Source organism: Lissotriton vulgaris, unplaced genomic scaffold (assembly GCF_964263255.1).
Source record: "Lissotriton vulgaris unplaced genomic scaffold, aLisVul1.2 SCAFFOLD_1047, whole genome shotgun sequence".
Classification (NCBI taxonomy): domain Eukaryota; kingdom Metazoa; phylum Chordata; class Amphibia; order Caudata; family Salamandridae; genus Lissotriton; species Lissotriton vulgaris.
In genome coordinates, this window is record NW_028255054.1 from 495,788 (window position 1) to 515,895 (window position 20,108).

At 45.9% G+C, this 20,108-nt stretch overlaps 1 protein-coding gene across 3 annotated transcripts in view; it reads right to left on the reverse strand.

Annotated features, from left to right (window-relative positions):
- PUS10 (pseudouridine synthase 10) overlaps positions 1-20,108 on the reverse strand; it is a 342,171-nt gene that overhangs the window by 263,592 nt on the left and 58,471 nt on the right. For 2 of the 3 annotated variants that reach the window (XM_086951845.1, XM_086951847.1), the window contains one exon: positions 14,871-14,952. In XM_086951845.1, the coding sequence (XP_086807971.1) occupies positions 14,871-14,952 (82 nt within the window). Of the gene's footprint in view, positions 1-14,870; positions 14,958-20,108 lie in introns of all 3 variants that reach the window. The other variant, XM_086951846.1, reaches the window with a different exon arrangement.

The following is a 20,108-nucleotide window of genomic DNA, read 5'->3' on the forward strand; positions in this document are numbered from 1 at the left end:
ACTCTTTGCTCGGCGACCAAGAACCTATGCCTTCAAGACTGTGGCATGTGCCAGAGAGGAAATCATGGCAGGAGGAGGGTACTCTGGAGGGGACGAGAAGAGGGAGGGCGCATAGCACCTGCGGATAACATCAAGAGAGTCAAGGCTATCTTCTGACATTTGGTGGAGAAATGGATAAGATAGATAAGATATTTTATGTTGCTTGATTAATCAAAATCTTTGCAAATACATTACAAAAAGATTCCCATTGAACACAGATAAATACAATTAAAACCACATAATGTAAATAAGGACATCAACTGCATATACAATTAGCTGTTTTTAAAGAGATTATCATAGACTCTTACAACTATAAAATGCTATCTGACAATGACTACCACAACTTCTCCAGTCGGATGGCACAGTTTAACCAGGTCCGTTGTCCAGGTTAGAGTCTTGCTGATTATGGTGCAAGTACAAATAAAACAAGATACTGAGTTAATGTTACAGTTAAAAGCATTTTAGCGGGTTTCGGACAACGACAGGGTTTTAAGTCTCCTAGTTACCATCTCAAAAAATGTTGTTAACCGACAGTTAAGCTGAACGTTACTGGAATTGAAACAAAGCTTAACTGCCTGCCTACAGGACCGGATGCCATAATACCTAAAACAAAAAGGATGTAACAAAGTGCATCTTATGTCTTTAAAGTTGGGGCAGTTGCAGATAATGGTGGAGAAATGAGTGATCCTTTCCCCCGAAACTAGTGATACGGGGGAGTGGCCCATCAAAAAGGTTTTGAGGAAGCACATCCAGAGGAAGATGGCGAGACAGGAGCTGCCGCTTTTGCTGGAGTTAGTGTCCCTCAGATCCATTGCTGTCCTCAGGTCCTTCTTGATACTGCCCTTTCATTTACTTCTCTGCTTTTTTATTGAGTAGAACAAATCCTTGAGTCAAGCAATACTAATGTTGTGTTTGCTATTTATGTTACAGGAATACTCCATTACTGCATGTGGAAAGCTTTCCATGATAATACATAACTTGCACACAAAACATCTGGTTATCTAATAATGTGAGGCACTAACTTTAATTTAGAGCGCTATGTGCAAGGCGTAGGGCCTAGAAACCAAATATTTAGAACGGTGATGCTAGCTAATAGATTGTGTGAGATTGGCATATTATGTTAGCAGCAGGCTAATATTAGTAACACTAACAAAAATAACTGAAACACAGCAGGAAGGAAATGGCCCACTCCACTGTCTGGAGAACTGTGTGTAATGGGTAACACTATATGGTTGGCTCTGAATACGTTTGAAAGGTGGAAAGAAGCAGAATTGGTTGGTCTCGTTGGCATTTCTAATGCAAATCTGACAGAGACATGATGGTGCTTTACAATACAGTTATGAAAGACAGCACAACAGATTCCCTCTCCATTGAGAATCATCAGGAGGAAGGTATAAAGAGACCTGAAAATCTGGAAGCAGCAGACACAAACACTGCTTGCTTGAGGGGACATGTGGGAGGGTCATTATCTGACTGCAAGCCCAACAGTTTTATGAGCTATAAGGGGATAGTTACACGACCCTGCATAAAATAGTTGTGGAAATTACTAATAGTTCAGCCAATACAATAACCATGAGGCTGGCAACGTATACATACTATAAACAATGTCAACAGGACTATCATTAAAAATTGAGGCAACCATATGGAAGGTAACTGGTTGGTACAATCCTTGCTGTAGGCAACAATGCCAGGCTCCTAGTAAACGTGAGAACGAAAGATGCAGATAAGCATCAGTGGGACACTGGATGTCCTCAAGAACTTGCATTGTAAACACGAAAATGCTCAAACACCAGATATTTTCCAACAGGAATTTTCCAGCATGGAAGCAATACCAATGAAGACCGAGTGACAGTGAACGGGTGACATCAATTCTACCAAGCAGGACTGTTACTGGTCTAGTAGGTAAACTGGGTAACCCTGAATTGTGCAATTTTGTAGATAAACTTTCAGTTTGCATTTTTCAGGAAACCTAGGTTAGCAACTCAGTTTATCACAAGGCACATTGCTGTGAATATTTGGGTTGTAAGCCAACAAGAATCAGATCTTCAGGAGGGCTAATGATCGGGGGGGCAGGTTCGTGAAATTAACAGTGAGCACCCGGTCATTCAGGAGTTGCTTTTATAATTTAATACAAGCAAATAAGTAGCAATGTTTAATGTTTATAACAGGGGTGGAAACTATACTGGAGATTCACCCAAATTGACAACAAACCAATAAAGAAGACATTCATAGAATAGTGGTAACACAGCACTTTGAACCGAATGATGATTACAGACATCACCAAAGAAGACGACTTGGCATGGGGAATTCCTGTTTTAGTCAGTAGGGATATTAAAAATCGCTTAAGAATGGGACATCAGTCAGCACTGTTAACACTCAAGCATGGTCATAAGCTTGTATTGGCACATCCACATTTGATTCCCCCAGACATTATACCTTTAATAATGGATTTCATAAAACCATAATTGCCTCTGTAATAGTTGATTACACCCACTGCAGTATTAAGGTTGAGTTGACACGAAGATAGAGGTGCGCCCAGAAAGCAACGATGACCCTTACATTTTTTATTTACCCAACTCACCTTCATGTCGCCATCAACATGCCTCAAAGGCCACAATAATATTTAAGTTTTCAACAATCGCAGGAAGCTAAAATGAGAAGTGGTTGAGTAAGGCTCTACTCTACCCCTAAAAACAAATTTTATAACCACGATTTTTTTTAGGGGGGGAGGGGGGAAGGGGGAGTAATCTCCCAAAGCTACAGCTGCACCACTACATAGTACTATACTACGCAGTGCTTGAGCACATAGTGCCAGTTATTCAGAATCACACAACTGGTTTGACAAAGTAATCAAATCAGTCAATGTTTCATTGTTTTCAGCTATTAAAAGTAATATATGAGAAGATAGATGAGCTAAAGGGAGATTGCAAATTACTACTACATAAACAAAGGCGAAATCTTTTAGGGCAGTTTTTTACAAACTGTGGCTCATGAGCCTTTTTTTGGTGAGTCATGAAAGTCTGAGAAATGAATAAGGATTCCTTTAAACTAATTATTTAAAATGTCACATTTGCTGCTCTTTTTAAAGACAGGTCAAATGTCAGGCTATGACATCTGACAAATTTGCTGCTTACTTTTAACAGAGATAAGTGTTTACAAACTCCTCTCACTTTGCCGTAAAGTAAAGCTAATTATGTGACAATCTTGCTGGGTTACAAAGGGTTTCGAACTTTAAGTACGTAGGATGTTATTTTTTGTAACACACAACAAAATATAAAGATCCCTAAATAAACTGTACACATTCAGCAGTTAGGAATGCAAAAATTAAGCAAATTGTTTGTAATTCTGAAGTGTGATGGAAGCAAAGATTTTAATAGGATCAAAACAAATCCATTAACACTTCACTTAGTGATGCACAAGGGACAAAGATTCCCACACATTATCATTTGTGTGCAATATAGTATTATTAGGGAAACTGTATGTCTGTACAAATTTAGTCGCAAGTTCAATACAAAATGTGCTGTATGTAAATGACAGTGCGCTGCCACACTCCGCTTTAGTTACATTAAAAATGCAGCCGCCTCATGATCATTACAGCAAGGTGGGTCACGAAAGTCTGTTGTGCTCAAAAGTGGGTTGCGGTTCTAAAAAGTTTGGAAAGCACTGTTTTAGGGGTAGTGAGGATCAGAGATGCTAGCCTTTTTGGCATATCATTGCAAATGGTAGTAGACAAAATGTATTGAGGTCAGAAACATTTATACCTGAATATCGTTAGTATGCATATTTGTTCACCTATTTAATCTGCTTGAGGAGCTTTTTTTCTGGCCACTATTCCTATTTATCATTGCCTTGTTGTGAACTGGTGCAGACTGAGCCATTCCCTTTAAAAAAACATGTAAAATCAATTGATAGGCAAGGGGAAGGAAAGCCATCCAGCCATGATAAAATACCGGCTAAACTGTATAGACCTGAGCCCATTTAATGTGGCAGATACACACCTTCTGTGAGCAGCATCACTCTGAAAGGAGCATCCTTTCCTCCTTTCCAACCAGGTTAGGAGCAGAAACAGTGCCTCTATATAAGAAGGGTGATCGAAATAATCTGCATAACTATCACCTATAATATACAGAAAATATTTCCCTGTGTACTGCTCACCAGGGCAGAAACCTGGGTTGAAGATCATAAGATCTACTTTATATGGTGTTTGCAGATGTGTGGTTTGCCTCTGTTAATGTCCGCATGCATCTGCTAAGATACGCATTGAATGATTTGGGCACCCTACTCATGTCTGGCATTTTCTAGCTCCACCAAGAGAAGTTTGCTACAGTACATTGGGGGCCAGCAGGAGAAACCACCAAGCCTTTTTCTGTTACTAAAGACATCTGGCAAGGCTGTTTATTGGCTCCAGTGTTGTTTCCCTTGTATAATAATAATTAGCTGGGACAGGAAGGTAATACTTGTATGAGCAATACCAGAGAGATAGAGACCACAAGGATGGAACCATCTTGTTTACTGACTACACTTTATTGGTTTCCAGGACATCTGCAGATCCTTTTAAACATATTTGATCAGTTTTGTTCCCAAAAGGTCTTGAGGTAAAATACCAGGACAAAAACATGTTGAAGACTTTGCTTTCAAACACCACCCAAGGGAGCCTGACTAAGGTATTTTTTACACGTAAGTGCACACCCAACTCGGTGAGACCTAGCTGGACAAGGTGGAACCTAGCCAGAGTTTTGTCCCTAATTTTAAGACAAACATTTTACCTTTGAAATATTGTACTTGCAAATGGGGTTCAGAGAATGCCCACGTAAACCAATGTTATCGTTGTTCAAAGTGGGACGGCGAAGAGACCTGCTCTGCTCTAAGCAACTATCAAGAAATATAGGTACAGGGATTGAGACCTGCTCTGCTCTAAGCAACTATCAAGAAATATAGGTACAGGGATTGAGAGGGTTCTCAATAAAAACTTTGTGAAGACTGATACTTCGAGACTTGTGGTGTTTAAGAATTCTAATGTTATGCTGCCTGCTTGCCCGGAAAATTAGGCAACACTTTAGCCTTGCATACTAAAGATTTGTTTAACTGTATAGTATATATATATGGTTCTTGAAGTACTGATTACAAAGTTTTAGGGGCCTACCCCCCAAATAAGCTTGAACTTGCTTACCACCGCGGGCTTGTTCCACCTTCAGTAAACAACATCTAGAGGTGGGCGATGTGAGAAGGTGGCCTGATATGCAGTGCTCACTATTCTAGTGAACACTATGTATCAGTCCAGCAACCCTTATTGATGATTGGTTGTAAGTCAACCTTTTAGACCAGCTATCCTAGTAGCGTGGATACGAGCAGTCTAAGGCTAAAGACTCGAGAGGGCGTGTTAAGCCAGCTGTTATACCACACATATACCCCTTGAATACCAAGTGAAAGGACACCACACAAGTGTTATGAAAATAAACAGATATTTATTAAGAATCACAACAGCCCTGTACTCTTTATGAGGACAGGGTACTAAGCACAAACCAAAACTCTTACGAAAATACTTAAGTTAGCACAGTATATACAAATGCCCGAGGGGCACGGAAAACCATATACTCTGAAAGTGGAATGCGAAATTACTAGCAGGTAAGTACAATACTAATAGGTTTAGGAATCGCTAGGACTTGACTATAGAACCTTCAGATTACTTATAGGAGGCCTAGGGGACTCGGGTGCAGTGTGTGCACTCTCACGCGAGATGCGGGACAAAGTCTATGGTAGCTAGTAATTGCAAAGTTAGTGTTCTCGGGCGAACCCGACCTGGTAGGAGGAAAACGAAAGTGGATTCTGACCCTTGGATAGTGAGGCTATGCTGGGGCACCGAAATGCCGAAGTTACCTAGCCCAGGGGCTGCAGCTGCATAGGTCTCAAAAGACGTCGGGAATCCTCGTAGACGGACCAGGAGCCTGGAAGAAAGAAGATGCTGGCAGGCGACCAGTGAAGAAAGTTCGGTGGATCCAAGCCTGGATCGATGGAAGATGACACCTGAAAGCAGAGGGGACCAAGTTCGAGACTACTAGCCAGTAGTCAGTGGGCACCAGGAGGGCACCGGATGGTAGCCACCTCGACAAGGTGAGTGGGTGACGCTGTGCTCGAAGATCTCACGGACCAGGAGGCGTTGTCGGCGACAAGGAAGGAGGAGCGAGCTGTCCCACGAAGATAGAAGCTGTCGGCGTCGCTGGACCCAGGATTGGGCAACAAAGCCTTGGCAAATTCAAGCCCACGCGGTGGACCTAAAATGGCGTCTGGAGTGGACCAGGAGGGTCCGGGGTGCCTCTCTTAAGGAAGGAAGCAAGGGCCAGTCTGGAGCAAGCAGACCAGCAGCAGTGATGTCGTCGGGCGTCGTGAAGAAGGCCACTAGCCAGCCGGCTAGTAGCCACACAGCGCGGTGAGCACGCAAAAGCAGAAGGGCCCCACGCAGATCGTGGAGATGCTGGAGGGCTGATCTTCGGTGCTGGAGCTGCTCAGGGTTGGGGCTTCTCGGACCCCAAAGCACTCACCAGTGGAAGACTCGGTGGGCTTGTTGCAAAGAAGTCGTGCAGTCTTGGCGATCGTCGGTCCCTCGAGGTCTCGTCGCACTCACGGTTCTCAGCTTTGCTGTAGAGGTGAGTAGAGGTCAGAGGTGCCAGGGAAGCCGGGTCTCGTCGAGCTGGGTCGTCGGATTCGTGATGAAGGACTTGCAGCAGACCGCAGTGTTCTTAGGATGGTGCCTGCGGATGCAGGGTGACTACTCCTTAGCCACAAGGGAGAATCTTGAAGAAGAAATCTTGATGTCCTTTCGAAGAAAGTCGTGTCTTGATTCCAAAGATGATCTAATTTGAACAGGGGGCCCGCTCCCATCTTTATACTAAAAAAGGGGGCTGACCCGGTGACTAGGTCCTGCCTATGGGTGGGACTAGGAGGGGGGTGGTTACACCCCTCTGCCATGCCGGACTTCCCCCAGGCCAGGGGCTGGTGTGCCCCTGGAACTGGTTCTGACCGGCCTATGCGTAGTGAGCACCGGGGTGCCACTCAGCAGTCACCTTCCTGTAAAGCCCTGCCTACCCAGGATACACAAAACCATGTCTGGGACGGTGCTAGCACCGCCCCGGACAGGAAACCCTTTGTCCAAGCCTCCCTCGCTGGAAGGACTACCAGCAGCAGGAGGTCAGACTCGTGTCTGTGGTGGCAGCATCCATTTTGTGGAGCTGAGGCTTCAGTTAACTTTAACCGGGGTTCACAGTTACATACATGTCGTGTCCCTCTAGAAGGGTGGAATGCTAACCCCGTCGCCAGAATTGGCGAGGGGTTAGTATTCCAATTCGTATGACACCTTACTCGACATGTTTTGATAAAGCAATACCAAAGATAGCATTTAACCGCGAGGATTATAATGCACTTAAGAGTATATGGTATGCGATATCATGGAACAGCTATTAGGACTTGGTTCCGCAAGCTGCAGACAGGCTCAGCTCATGCCAAAGCACCATCTCACACGATTCCAAGCACTCTGCCTTCAGGATTGTTAAGGCCTGCCATAGGAGTGACTGATAGGAATCTGTGTGTCCATTTTAGGGTTAGATATAGGTATACTATATCTATAGCAAAGGGTGATTACACGACTTTGCCCCAGCTGTCATGCAGCCAGTTGTGTCAAATTTAGGAGGCCAGCCAGGGGTGGCATAATACATGCTGCAGCCCCTGGCAGCCCTGGGTACCTATGCCCTGAGTTACAGGGTCTGATAAGGTGGCCCAGTACCAATTGGAAATGCACCTAGGGTACATGGAATCCATTTTAAAGAGAGAGCAGTAGGCCTGGGGTCCTGATTGGCAGGATCCCAGGTCGACTATGTCAAAAACCAGCTAAAACACAGGGCAAAAAGTTGGGGGCAACCATAGTCAGGAGGTACCTTCCTACACAACCCCCCCCCCCCCCCCCCAAACGAAAGGAGATAAGGCTATCCTTGTCCAGGTAAGCCTCTATTACCTAAGTGGCCATATAAGGAAGGACCAGCTCTGGCTTGGTTTCCCCCTGTGTCATGGTCCACTAGGCAACCCCTCACCCTAAGGGTATCTGAGGGTCTCCACCATAGGGAATCTCTGCCTTTGGTGTGTCTTGGGAAAGAAGAAGGCTGATGCTGGGATGGAGTACTGAAGTGAGGCTCCTCTACCTTTGGGCTCAACTTCCTCCAATCACCATTCATCATGTGTGCCTTTCTTTCTTTAGCTGAGATGCACTGAGCTCTCAGGGTCAGCCTCTGGCTACCTAAAGCTGGAGGCTGAGTCCCTCTGTTTGGCTTACTGGAGGGACAGGTCAGGTCTGGGGTTTTTAGGCCCCATGTTTGGCTGTGCCCAACAGTGTCCAGCTGTGGGAGGTCCCTAACTACTTTTAAGGGGGATCCCTCAGGAGTCTGACTTATTTTCACTTGGCTAGGTTTACCAGCTTCAGTGACCCTAATCTGCTGATTAAGTGGTTCTTTTGGACAGGGGGCCCTTTGGGGTCCACCACTGGCCTCCCTGACCTCTTCAGCCCTGGGCTGACTGAGGCAGGGTAGAGAGGTGCAGGTTACCTGCTCCAGACTGGGTCCCACCTGGGGAGGGTCCACTGCCATCAGGGGCTCTGCCAGGCTAGGCCTGACTACCTCTGGGGCAGTTCCTTCAACAGGGGTAGAGTCAGTTCCCTGAGGAGGCTGGCTCTCACCTAGTGTCTGGGAGGGGAAAGACTCTTCTTCCTCCTCAATGCTCTCTGTCTGAGTGGAGTGATCCATTGTTTCAGGCTTCACAACCTCACTATCTGTTTGAGTAGAGGCTGAGACCATTTCAACCTTGCCAACCTTTTCAGGAGGGCACTCAGTCTGTGTTTGGGCTGTGACTGTCACAGCCCTCCTATCCTGTTCTGGAAAGTCTGTCTGAGCCTGGGCAGTGGCTACCACTGCCCTTCCAACCTTTTCAGGGAGGAATGGTGCTTGGACTGGGGCTGTAGCTATTACTGCCCCACTACCCTGTCTGGATAGGCCTATCATCCTGGAGTGAGTTTCTTGCTCCACCTCAGCCCATGCTGAGAGTTCCAGGTCATTCCCCAGTAAGCAATCTACAGGTAGGTTATCTGTCACTGCCACTCTCATGGGCCCTGAGACATTACCCCAGCTGAGCTTGATTACTGCCATGGGATGCCTTCTCTTCACTCCATGAATATCTGTCACCTGATAAGTAAAACCAGGGGTCAGTTGAGCAGAGGGGACCAGATGGTCAATCACCATGGTGATGCTGGCCCCTGTGTCTCTGAATGCCTCAACTTTCTGACCATTCACTAAGACCTCTTGTCTATACTTTCCCAAAAGGTGGGGTCCAGTAGTGAAGTTGGCAAACCCCATGCCAGTCTCACAGACAAGAGTGTGGTCAGGGAACCTAGCTAGGCCATAGTCCTCCTGTTGGCCCAGAGTAATGCCCACCACATTCTTGGGGGCACTCCCACCACCTGGGGGATTACCACTAGTGGTAACAGGAGGTTTAGGAGTATTACCTGCGGGTATATTTCCCTTATTACCATTTTTAGGGCAACTGGCATCACTTTTGTAATGACCCACCTGTTTACAGGTATGGCAATAAGGTTTCTTCTGTTCTGAAGGAGTGTTCTGGGACCCACCACCCTTGTTGGAGTCTTGGGGCCCTTGGGAAGTCTTCTCTGTGGATTTATCCCCACCCTTCTCTTGAGGCTTGGTTGATTCCTTTTTCTGGTCACCACCCTGGTTTTTAGGCCTGACCCTGGTTCTGACCCATTTGTCTGCCCTCTTACCCAATTCCTGTGGAGAGGTCAGATCAGAGTCTACCAGGTGCTGATGTAATAACTGGTTCTGACAATTATTTAAGATTTGCTCCCTCATAATTAGATTATACAATCCTTTAAAATCAGTAACCTTACTACCCAGTAGCCAGCCTTCAAAAGCCTTAGTGGCACAATCAACAAAGTCAGTCCAATCTTGAGACTGAGTTTTCTGGGTGTCTCTGAACAGCATCCTGTATTGTTCAGTGGTTAAACCAAACCCATCAACCAGTGTATTCTTCAAGATTTGGTAATTGTTAGCATCCTCCACCCTTGTGGTGAGGAGCTTATCTCTACCTTTACCATCAAAGGAGAGCCACAAGATAGCTGCCCACTGACTTTGGGGAACACCCTGCACAGTGCAGGCTCTCTCCAAAGCAGTAATCCATTTGTGGATGTCATCCCCTTCTTTAAAGGGGGGCACTATCTTATTCAGGTGCTTTGTATCAAAACTCCTTTCCCTATTGCTAGGTTTATTGCTGCCACCAGTGGGCTGTAGCCCACATAATTCTTGCTCTCTAGCAAGGGCAAGTCTCTCTTTGGCCAGGGCAAGTTCTTCCCTTTCAATCCTCAGTTTGATTGCCCTTTCTTCAGCTTCATACACTCTCCTCTTAGGGGAAGACATCCCTCTGTGAGAAGAGTTGAGAGAGCCATTGGTTCGAAGGGATCTGTTAGAGCCTCTTGATAGAGACCTAACTCGTCCATTCCCAATGTTAAGCTGACCTGAGAGTGGGCCCAGGAGTCCCCTAGTACCAAGCTCATGTCTGCTTAAGTTGGACCTGGTTAGTCTATTGACTTCTACCTGTCCCTTATCTGCCTCATCCCCTGACAACTGGTTCTCATCCTCATCCTCAGCATCATCTGCTTCCTGGAGGGGATGGTCCTGGCTATCAAAGGGTCCCTGTAAGGAGGGCAAACTCCCCTCTGGATTAGAAGGGTCTGGGTTACCAGCCCTACTGGCATCATAAGCCTCTAAGAGACCAATCAGAAAGGAGGTTGTGGGGTTAGACCCCTGTTTTAGCTTCCTGAGGGTACACACTTGTCTCATCTCATGGAAGCTAAGAGCAGCATATTTTGAAGTAAGGACCTGTGGAGGGTCCACTGACACAAGGGGATACTCAGAGTTTCCTCCTTTGTCTGACATGCTGGTTCTAGTGTGGTGTAAGTGATGCACCTACCTACACTATTTGTTTACCTACTGATCCCTTGCTAAGAGTTGCAGCCAAGGTGTGCTAAGCCTTGAGGAGCTGCAACAGCTGGTTCAGTAGAACTCAGAGTATTCTAAGCTTAGTTATATGTACTAACAGTACTTATGTGATCTTTCAACAAGATATTCTTAGGATACGTGTGGTAAAACAACAGCAAGCTCAAATCCCAACCGCTGCTCACCAATGTGAGAAGGTGGCCTGATATGCAGTGCTCACTATTCTAGTGAACACTATGTATCAGTCCAGCAACCCTTATTGATGATTGGTTGTAAGTCAACCTTATAGACCAGCTATCCTAGTAGCGTGGATACGAGCAGTCTAAGGCTAAAGACTCGAGAGGGCGTGTTAAGCCAGCTGTTATACCACACATATACCCCTTGAATACCAAGTGAAAGGACACCACACAAGTGTTATGAAAATAAACAGATATTTATTAAGAATCACAACAGCCCTGTACTCTTTATGAGGACAGGGTACTAAGCACAAACCAAAACTCTTACGAAAATACTTAAGTTAGCACAGTATATACAAATGCCCGAGGGGCACGGAAAACCATATACTCTGAAAGTGGAATGCGAAATTACTAGCAGGTAAGTACAATACTAATAGGTTTAGGAATCGCTAGGACTTGACTATAGAACCTTCAGATTACTTATAGGAGGCCTAGGGGACTCGGGTGCAGTGTGTGCACTCTCACGCGAGATGCGGGACAAAGTCTATGGTAGCTAGTAATTGCAAAGTTAGTGTTCTCGGGCGAACCCGACCTGGTAGGAGGAAAACGAAAGTGGATTCTGACCCTTGGATAGTGAGGCTATGCTGGGGCACCGAAATGCCGAAGTTACCTAGCCCAGGGGCTGCAGCTGCATAGGTCTCAAAAGACGTCGGGAATCCTCGTAGACGGACCAGGAGCCTGGAAGAAAGAAGATGCTGGCAGGCGACCAGTGAAGAAAGTTCGGTGGATCCAAGCCTGGATCGATGGAAGATGACACCTGAAAGCAGAGGGGACCAAGTTCGAGACTACTAGCCAGTAGTCAGTGGGCACCAGGAGGGCACCGGATGGTAGCCACCTCGACAAGTTGAGGGGGTGACGCTGTGCTCGAAGATCTCACGGACCAGGAGGCGTTGTCGGCGACTAGGAAGGAGGAGCGAGCTGTCCCACGAAGATAGAAGCTGTCGGCGTCGCTGGACCCAGGATTGGGCAACAAAGCCTTGGCAAATTCAAGCCCACGCGGTGGACCTAAAATGGCGTCTGGAGTGGACCAGGAGGGTCCGGGGTGCCTCTCTTAAGGAAGGAAGCAAGGGCCAGTCTGGAGCAACCAGACCAGCAGCAGTGATGTCGTCGGGCGTCGTGAAGAAGGCCACAAGCCAGCCGATTAGTAGCCACACAGCGCGGTGAGCACGCAAAAGCAGAAGGGCCCCACGCAGATCGTGGAGATGCTGGAGGGCTGATCTTCGGTGCTGGAGCTGCTCAGGGTTGGGGCTTTTTGGACCCCAAAGCACTCACCAGTGGAAGACTCGGTGGGCTTGTTGCAAAGAAGTTGTGCAGTCTTGGCGATCGTCGGTCCCTCGAGGTCTCGTCGTACTCACGGTTCTCAGCTTTGCTGTAGAGGTGAGTAGAGGTCAGAGGTGCCAGGGAAGCCGGGTCTCGTCGAGCTGGGTCGTCGGATTCGTGATGAAGGACTTGCAGCAGACCGCAGTGTTCTTAGGATGGTGCCTGCGGATGCAGGGTGACTACTCCTTAGCCACAAGGGAGAATCTTGAAGAAGAAATCTTGATGTCCTTTCGAAGAAAGTCGTGTCTTGATTCCAAAGATGATCTAATTTGAACAGGGGGCCCGCTCCCATCTTTATACTAAAAAAGGGGGCTGACCCGGTGACTAGGTCCTGCCTATGGGTGGGACTAGGAGGGGGGTGGTTACACCCCTCTGCCATGCCGGACTTCCCCAAGGCCAGGGGCTGGTGTGCCCCTGGAACTGGTTCTGACCGGCCTATGCGTAGTGAGCACCGGGGTGCCACTCAGCAGTCACCTTCCTGTAAAGCCCTGCCTACCCAGGATACACAAAACCATGTCTGGGACGGTGCTAGCACCGCCCCGGACAGGAAACCCTTTGTCCAAGCCTCCTTCGCTGGAAGGACTCCCAGCAGCAGGAGGTCAGACTCGTGTCTGTGGTGGCAGCATCCATTTTGTGGAGCTGAGGCTTCAGTTAACTTTAACCGGGGTTCACAGTTACATACATGTCGTGTCCCTCTAGAAGGGTGGAATGCTAACCCCGTCGCCAGAATTGGCGAGGGGTTAGTATTCCAATTCGTATGACACCTTACTTGACATGTTTTGATAAAGCAATACCAAAGATAGCATTTAACCGCGAGGATTATAATGCACTTAAGAGTATATGGTATGCGATATCATGGAACAGCTATTAGGACTTGGTTCCGCAAGCTGCAGACAGGCTCAGCTCATGCCAGAGCACCATCTCACACGATTCCAAGCACTCTGCCTTCAGGATTGTTAAGGCCTGCCATAGGAGTGACTGATAGGAATCTGTGTGTCCATTTTAGGGTTAGATATAGGTATACTATATCTATAGCAAAGGGTGATTACACGACTTTGCCCCAGCTGTCATGCAGCCAGTTGTGTCAAATTTAGGAGGCCAGCCAGGGGTGGCATAATACATGCTGCAGCCCCTGGCAGCCCTGGGTACCTATGCCCTGAGTTACAGGGTCTGATAAGGTGGCCCAGTACCAATTGGAAATGCACCTAGGGTACATGGAATCCATTTTAAAGAGAGAGCAGTAGGCCTGGGGTCCTGATTGGCAGGATCCCAGGTCGACTATGTCAAAAACCAGCTAAAACACAGGGCAAAAAGTTGGGGGCAACCATAGTCAGGAGGTACCTTCCTACAGGCGAGTCAACAAATTAACAGGGAAAGTCGAGAAAGAGCTGAGCAAAGTGGCTAGCTGGGCTCTAAGAGCCCTTGCACAAGCTGAGCCCTGAAAAGGGTTGTCATAAAGTGTGCAGCAAAAACTACATAAAAAGAATGATAAAGACTATTTAGAATTCAAAAAAGTGTATTTCTTTAACATGCAGAACCGTTTCAACTTAGTACATCAGTATATCTCTGCATTGAGAGGCATTTACTAGAAGTGACAGTTTTTAAAACATGACATTTTAAATATGAATGTTCACTCGACCCCCACCATAACAACAATGCTATTTGTGAATTGAGGCAAGTCAGTTGTCATTTGCACCCTTTATGTGGCCTAGATTTTATTTGTAACAACATTATAGTCTATTTTAATCAGACACAAGAGTACACACCCTGAACTTATGTATTTCAAACTGCTCTCAAAAGCAACACGGTAAAAGGAAGCACAGTGACATAAAATACTTGCCAAGGATCACACAATTTGGTCAAGAGGGGGAAGCCAGGTTTACTGATTTCACATAGTGCCATTCAACCACTAGATGGGTATCTATTCCCTTCTCCTGTTTTACATCAAACTTCAAAGTTTTTTCATAAAATCTTGGTACATTAGGTCAGTGTGTTGGTGGCAGGCACAACGCACATTATAGCTCAGTTCGTTTTGGGCTCGAGGGTCCAAGCTCTTTTAGTGATTTGCCCATTTCTAACAGCAACACATATATTCATCTAAGGGTGCGATTTTCTAAGGTTTCCAATAAAGCACTTTGCAGGAATTCCTTTCCAAATATTCTGTGAGTAGAGTTCCTGACCACTGGTCTATCGCAGTTTATAGCAAGTTTGAAATCATTCAATAACTTACCTCTCTGACAGACAGCTGTGGAGGAAGAGACACAGATACAACAAAGCTTTTAAACTCCTGTCCAGTTGAGTCAACCTTCAGTCTAACCTGCAAACAAACCAATGCATTCTATTTACAGAAAGGTAAAGAGAGATGCTAATCGTGTTCATTTGACATAACATTATTTACTTGTTAAGCCAGCTGCATAGAATAAGGTTGTTTATATTAAAGGTAAAAAAAATGAATGGGTACAAAATGCCCTATAGTCAGTAAGTTGCATTAGGTGTTCACAGTATTACAATAAATCTAAATATCAGTAAAGAAAAACCTGCAATCAGAAGACTAGACCAAGCTTCTTATCTTGTTTCATATCGCAAGCAAAATGAGCACCTTTTCCCATAATATAGAAATTACAAGTTTAAATATAGAATGATAATATAACTTATTTGCTACTTGGGTTGTATTTACCTACCTTTAGTCTGAAAAGCTGCCCACTACACACTGCTTAATTTAACACCCACTCACTCGCCAAAAACACCCCAGAGATCTAGGATCTGATGCATGACAATCCCCCTGACCCACTTTTTATCACAGAAATCTGGCTGAATCCTGCATTGGCACCTAACATCGCGAAAGCCACCCCCCGCCTACAAGATTACAGGTAAGATAGTCTTCACAAGCCCAGAGGTAGAATCACAATCGTCCACAAGAACACCGCCAGCTGCACCATATCCACAGACCAATAATTATCCAACATGGAACACCTGTTGTTCAAGCTCCATGTCACAGTCTACTTCACCCTAAGCAGCACTCATCTACAGACCACTGGGACAGTGCACCAGCTTCACCAACACCATCACAGACTTAATTGCTTTACTCGTCTTCGATTCCTACGTGGAGACCTAAACATCAATCTGGAAGACATTGCTGACCCCAACTCTAGAGCACTTATTGAAGACATTGGAAGCCTAGCCTCACCCAAAATGAAAAGGGACCTAATCACATTGCAGGACACTTCCTGGATCTTATTTTCACCAACTTCAACTACATCCAAGTTTATGAGCCCACCCAAGTTCCCTGACAGACCACGCCCACATCAAGTTCAGCATCCCCGCCTCAGCCCAACACACAAGGACCACTACCAGCCCTTCCCACCATGAGTGGAACAGATTTACTGAAAAGGACTGGAACACGGCTCTCAACACCCACTGACCTGAACACAGCAACAGCCTCCTGCAAGTCATCAAGAATTTCAACAATTGGATCTCCACCTAAGCCAACTCCCTAGCCACCCTCAAACACAGCAATTGAACAAGATCCAGACCCCAGGCCAGTTCATACACAGGGGAACTTGGACTGATGAAACACCACTGCAAACAACTGGAGCACAAACAGAGAATGAGCCAGGACAATGCAGAAAGAAGTACATTCAAATCCGTCCTAAAATGCTGCCACTAAATGATTCAGACCACCAAATGCACCACTCTGGTCGACCGCATCAATGCCAGCACCAACAACAATCAAAGAATTCTTTACCACTGTGAATGATTTCACCTCACCATCAGCTACCTCCAACTTAGTCACCCCCTTCCAGGACCTCTGCAACAATCTCTCTCAATTCTTCAGCAACAAAATCACTATCATTTACAGTAACTTAAGCCTGCAACTGGACCAGACAGACCTCGAAGAACACCTCTCGATCTTATCTAAAGACCCAATGCTAACCACATGTCCTGTCATCAGCCCAGTAGAAACTACCGCCACCATGAAGTTCATCCACTTAGAGGCCTCATCGGACCCCTGTCCCCACCAAGCCTTTTCCGAAGGCCTGCAGCCCATCAGCGCCCTGCTCACACCCAATCTGAATGCCTCCACCTCTTCAGCCACCTTTCCAGATGCATGGTAACATACAACTGTCCTTCCACTGCTGACGAAACCCTAAGCAGACCCGTCAACGCTCACCAACTAAAGATTAATCTCCCTGCTACCATTTCCAGACAATGTCGTAGAGAAAATTATTAACAGACACCTGGCCAAATACCTCCATGACCACCATCTCCTCAACACCACTCAATCTGGTCTCAGACCTGACTTCAGCACGGAAACTGACCTCATCGGTGCCACAGATGACATCCCGCATTACTCTGGACATAGTATGAATGGGGCAGCTCTCATCTTCCTGTACCTCTCCGAAGTATTTGACATGGTCTTTCACACCATCCTCATCCAACACCTACACAACATTGGAATCCAAGGGCACATGCTCTGATGTATCTGCTCCTTCCTGATTGGAAGGAACTAGTCATTCAGCTTGGCACCGTACAGCTTGGATGCCCAAGACCTCATCTGTGGAGTTCCGTAAGGATCCTCCCTGAGCCCGAGATTCTTCAATATATACATGATCTCCTCTAGTTAGCATCATCCGCTCTCATGACATCAACGGACTCTCCTACACTGATGAAACAACACTCATTCTCTCGCTCATGGACAAGATGCTCAACACCCGGAAAAAGTATAATGCCTCCATGACTGAAATCACCTTGCCACTGAATGAATACCAACTGTCTAAAGAAACTCTTTCTAACCCTCTGACCCTCTGAGGCGGAAGCCGGAGGTTCTCTCGCTTGATCTTTTTACTGCATTGCTAGCAGACACTTCCTATTTGGAATAAGCATTTTAAAACTGTCAACTGTGATTGATGCATTTACTCGCGCTTGATTTTTAATAAGCGCCAGAATTACGAATTCGTCTCCTCCTACCTCCCTTCTCCATCTGGGCCACTCTCAGCTGAGTGCTGACGCTGAGAGTTGGTCCCGGGGAGGCGAGGGTGCAATAGCGGCCATATTGAAGGTAGGCCCGCCCTGACGCGTTCTAGCTTACTACTTAAGGGGCTTGGTCATTTGCGTGCTGAAACTCTTTCTAACCCTCTGAGGCGGAAGCCGGAGGTTCTCTCGCTTGATCTTTTTACTGCATTGCTAGCAGACACTTGGTATTTGGAATAAGCATTTTAAAACTGTCAACTGTGATTGATGCATTTACTCGCGCTTGATTTTTAATAAGCGCCAGAATTACGAATTTGTCTCCTCCTACCTCCCTTCTCCATCTGGGCCACTCTCAGCTGAGTGCTGACGCTGAGAGTTGGTCCCGGGGAGGCGAGGGTGCAATAGCGGCCATATTGAAGGTAGGCCCGCCCTGACGCGCTCTAGCTTACTACTTAAGGGGGAGGGCCTCTCCGCGTAGCGGACGCGATTGCAGACGCGCCGGATGCCCGCCGGAGTCACGCCAGAGTCCAGCCCGTCTGCGCCCGTCCGCGCTGAGGGCGGTCTGCAGGACGGGCTGCCCCTCTCAATTATGTCCTCAGGTAGTCAATCTCCTGATGGCCGTGTATTTTATTATTCTTCCACGACATTATTATCATTGCGACCCTGCACCTCCATCTCTTGCACCTCATGCATCCTGCCGCGTCATTACTTCTTATGTGCTGGTTGTGGCTTTTCTACTGGCAAAATGCAGCTCTCTAAGACACAACAGAGCGTTAAGCATCATAGGGGAAAAAGGAAGCCTACTAAGGGTCATACTACTTCCCCCTCCCCGCTCCACTTTTGGAGCCTAAATTGCAGATCGCTTCCTAAGAACAAACTCAACATCTTCGACTTTATCACTGAGGAATCCCCTGACGCTCGGTTTCTGACCGAGACTTGGATACAGGCCAGCTCGGGTCCAGACATTGCCGCAGCTATCCCTCCCAACTATGTTGTACTGCATCAGGATAGACCCTCAGGTAAAGGTGGTGGAATATCAATCATTTTCAAATCCATTTACCAATGCAAACTGGAATCATTACATCTTCCAGGTAGTGAGGCAGCTTTGTTTAAACTGATGATTAATCCTCGAATTAATCCGCTTAAATACACTGCGCTGAATGCTGAAAGCACAAAAAGGAATCCACTATCAGAAAGAATAGTGGATTCCTTTTTGTGCTTTCAGCATTCAGCGCAGTGTATTTAAGAGGCTCAAGATATACACCAGAACATTTAGAAGTAATTGATACGTCATTGGGATACTATAATGAAAAACGGTTAGAGAGAGTGTGCACTTACGTGAATTCTCGATTTTGGTTTGTAGGACTATTGGCTCAATTCACAACTGTTGAAGAAAGAACTCGTGCTTGATTTTAGGGTATGTTTCTCCCCTTTTTTTCATTTTTTGTAAGGCAGGTAGTAGAGTACTCATACTATACACGTTGATTATACTTGGTTGAACTCAATAGCATGTATAGGGAATACCACAGTAGAAATGTACAATGCTTGGATAGCTGGTTTTGTTGGATTAAGTAACATGCTCAAGAAATATGTACTGTGTTGTCTCATGATTAAATGGCAGTATGCGACTAGAAGATGATAAATTGACAATATGGTTACAAAATTCTTATTATTTATTTACGCAGTGATTTCCCCTGACGAAGATGCGAGTGCATCGAAATGCATTGGGAACCGACACAAGCACGGATGAAAAGTGTTTTCCTATGTATTAATTTGATATTCGTCACATTGAAATTGTATCGGCAATGATAACCAATTGCTAAACAGTTTGAAATATGTGTTTTGTAGAGTAATTGCATATTTTTACAAACCGAAGTAAAGAATAATGTGTGAAGCTATTTTAGTTGTGGTTTCGTTCATGTAAACGACACTGGAAGAAAATGTTTTTTGGAAAATAAGCATTGAAATGTATAAGCATTTACCATGTCGGAGTACTTTTGAATGAAAGTTAGACAAAACGGGTTGCACCTGAGCAAGTTTGAACAGTGCATTCCTGCACGTGACACAATTGTGTCTGTTTGTGCAGTTAATTTAAAAACCTGACAGGGGTTAGTCAGGATAAGCAGGTTTGCACCAATTGGTTTAACATTAAATTAAACTATGGTTTAGAAAATTAGATGGTGTGCAGGTTACACATACAGCTGTAGTTTATCTCTAGGAAGAGCACATGCCTGTGGGACTCCAGCTGGTGACCAACAGATCGAAAACCGTCATCCAATCCAACCACCCATGCAAAGGGCCTCGAGATCATCATAGACAGCAAACGTGATGTGGCCTCCCAAGTCATTGCTGTCCTTGCCTCATGCTTTCTTACCTTGAAGATGCTGAGCAAGATTTTCAAATGGCTCCCAATCAGCATCCGGAAAACTCTCACACATGCCCTGATCACAAACAAGCTAGACTGCAGGAACACCCTCTATGCCAGATTGCATCCTTT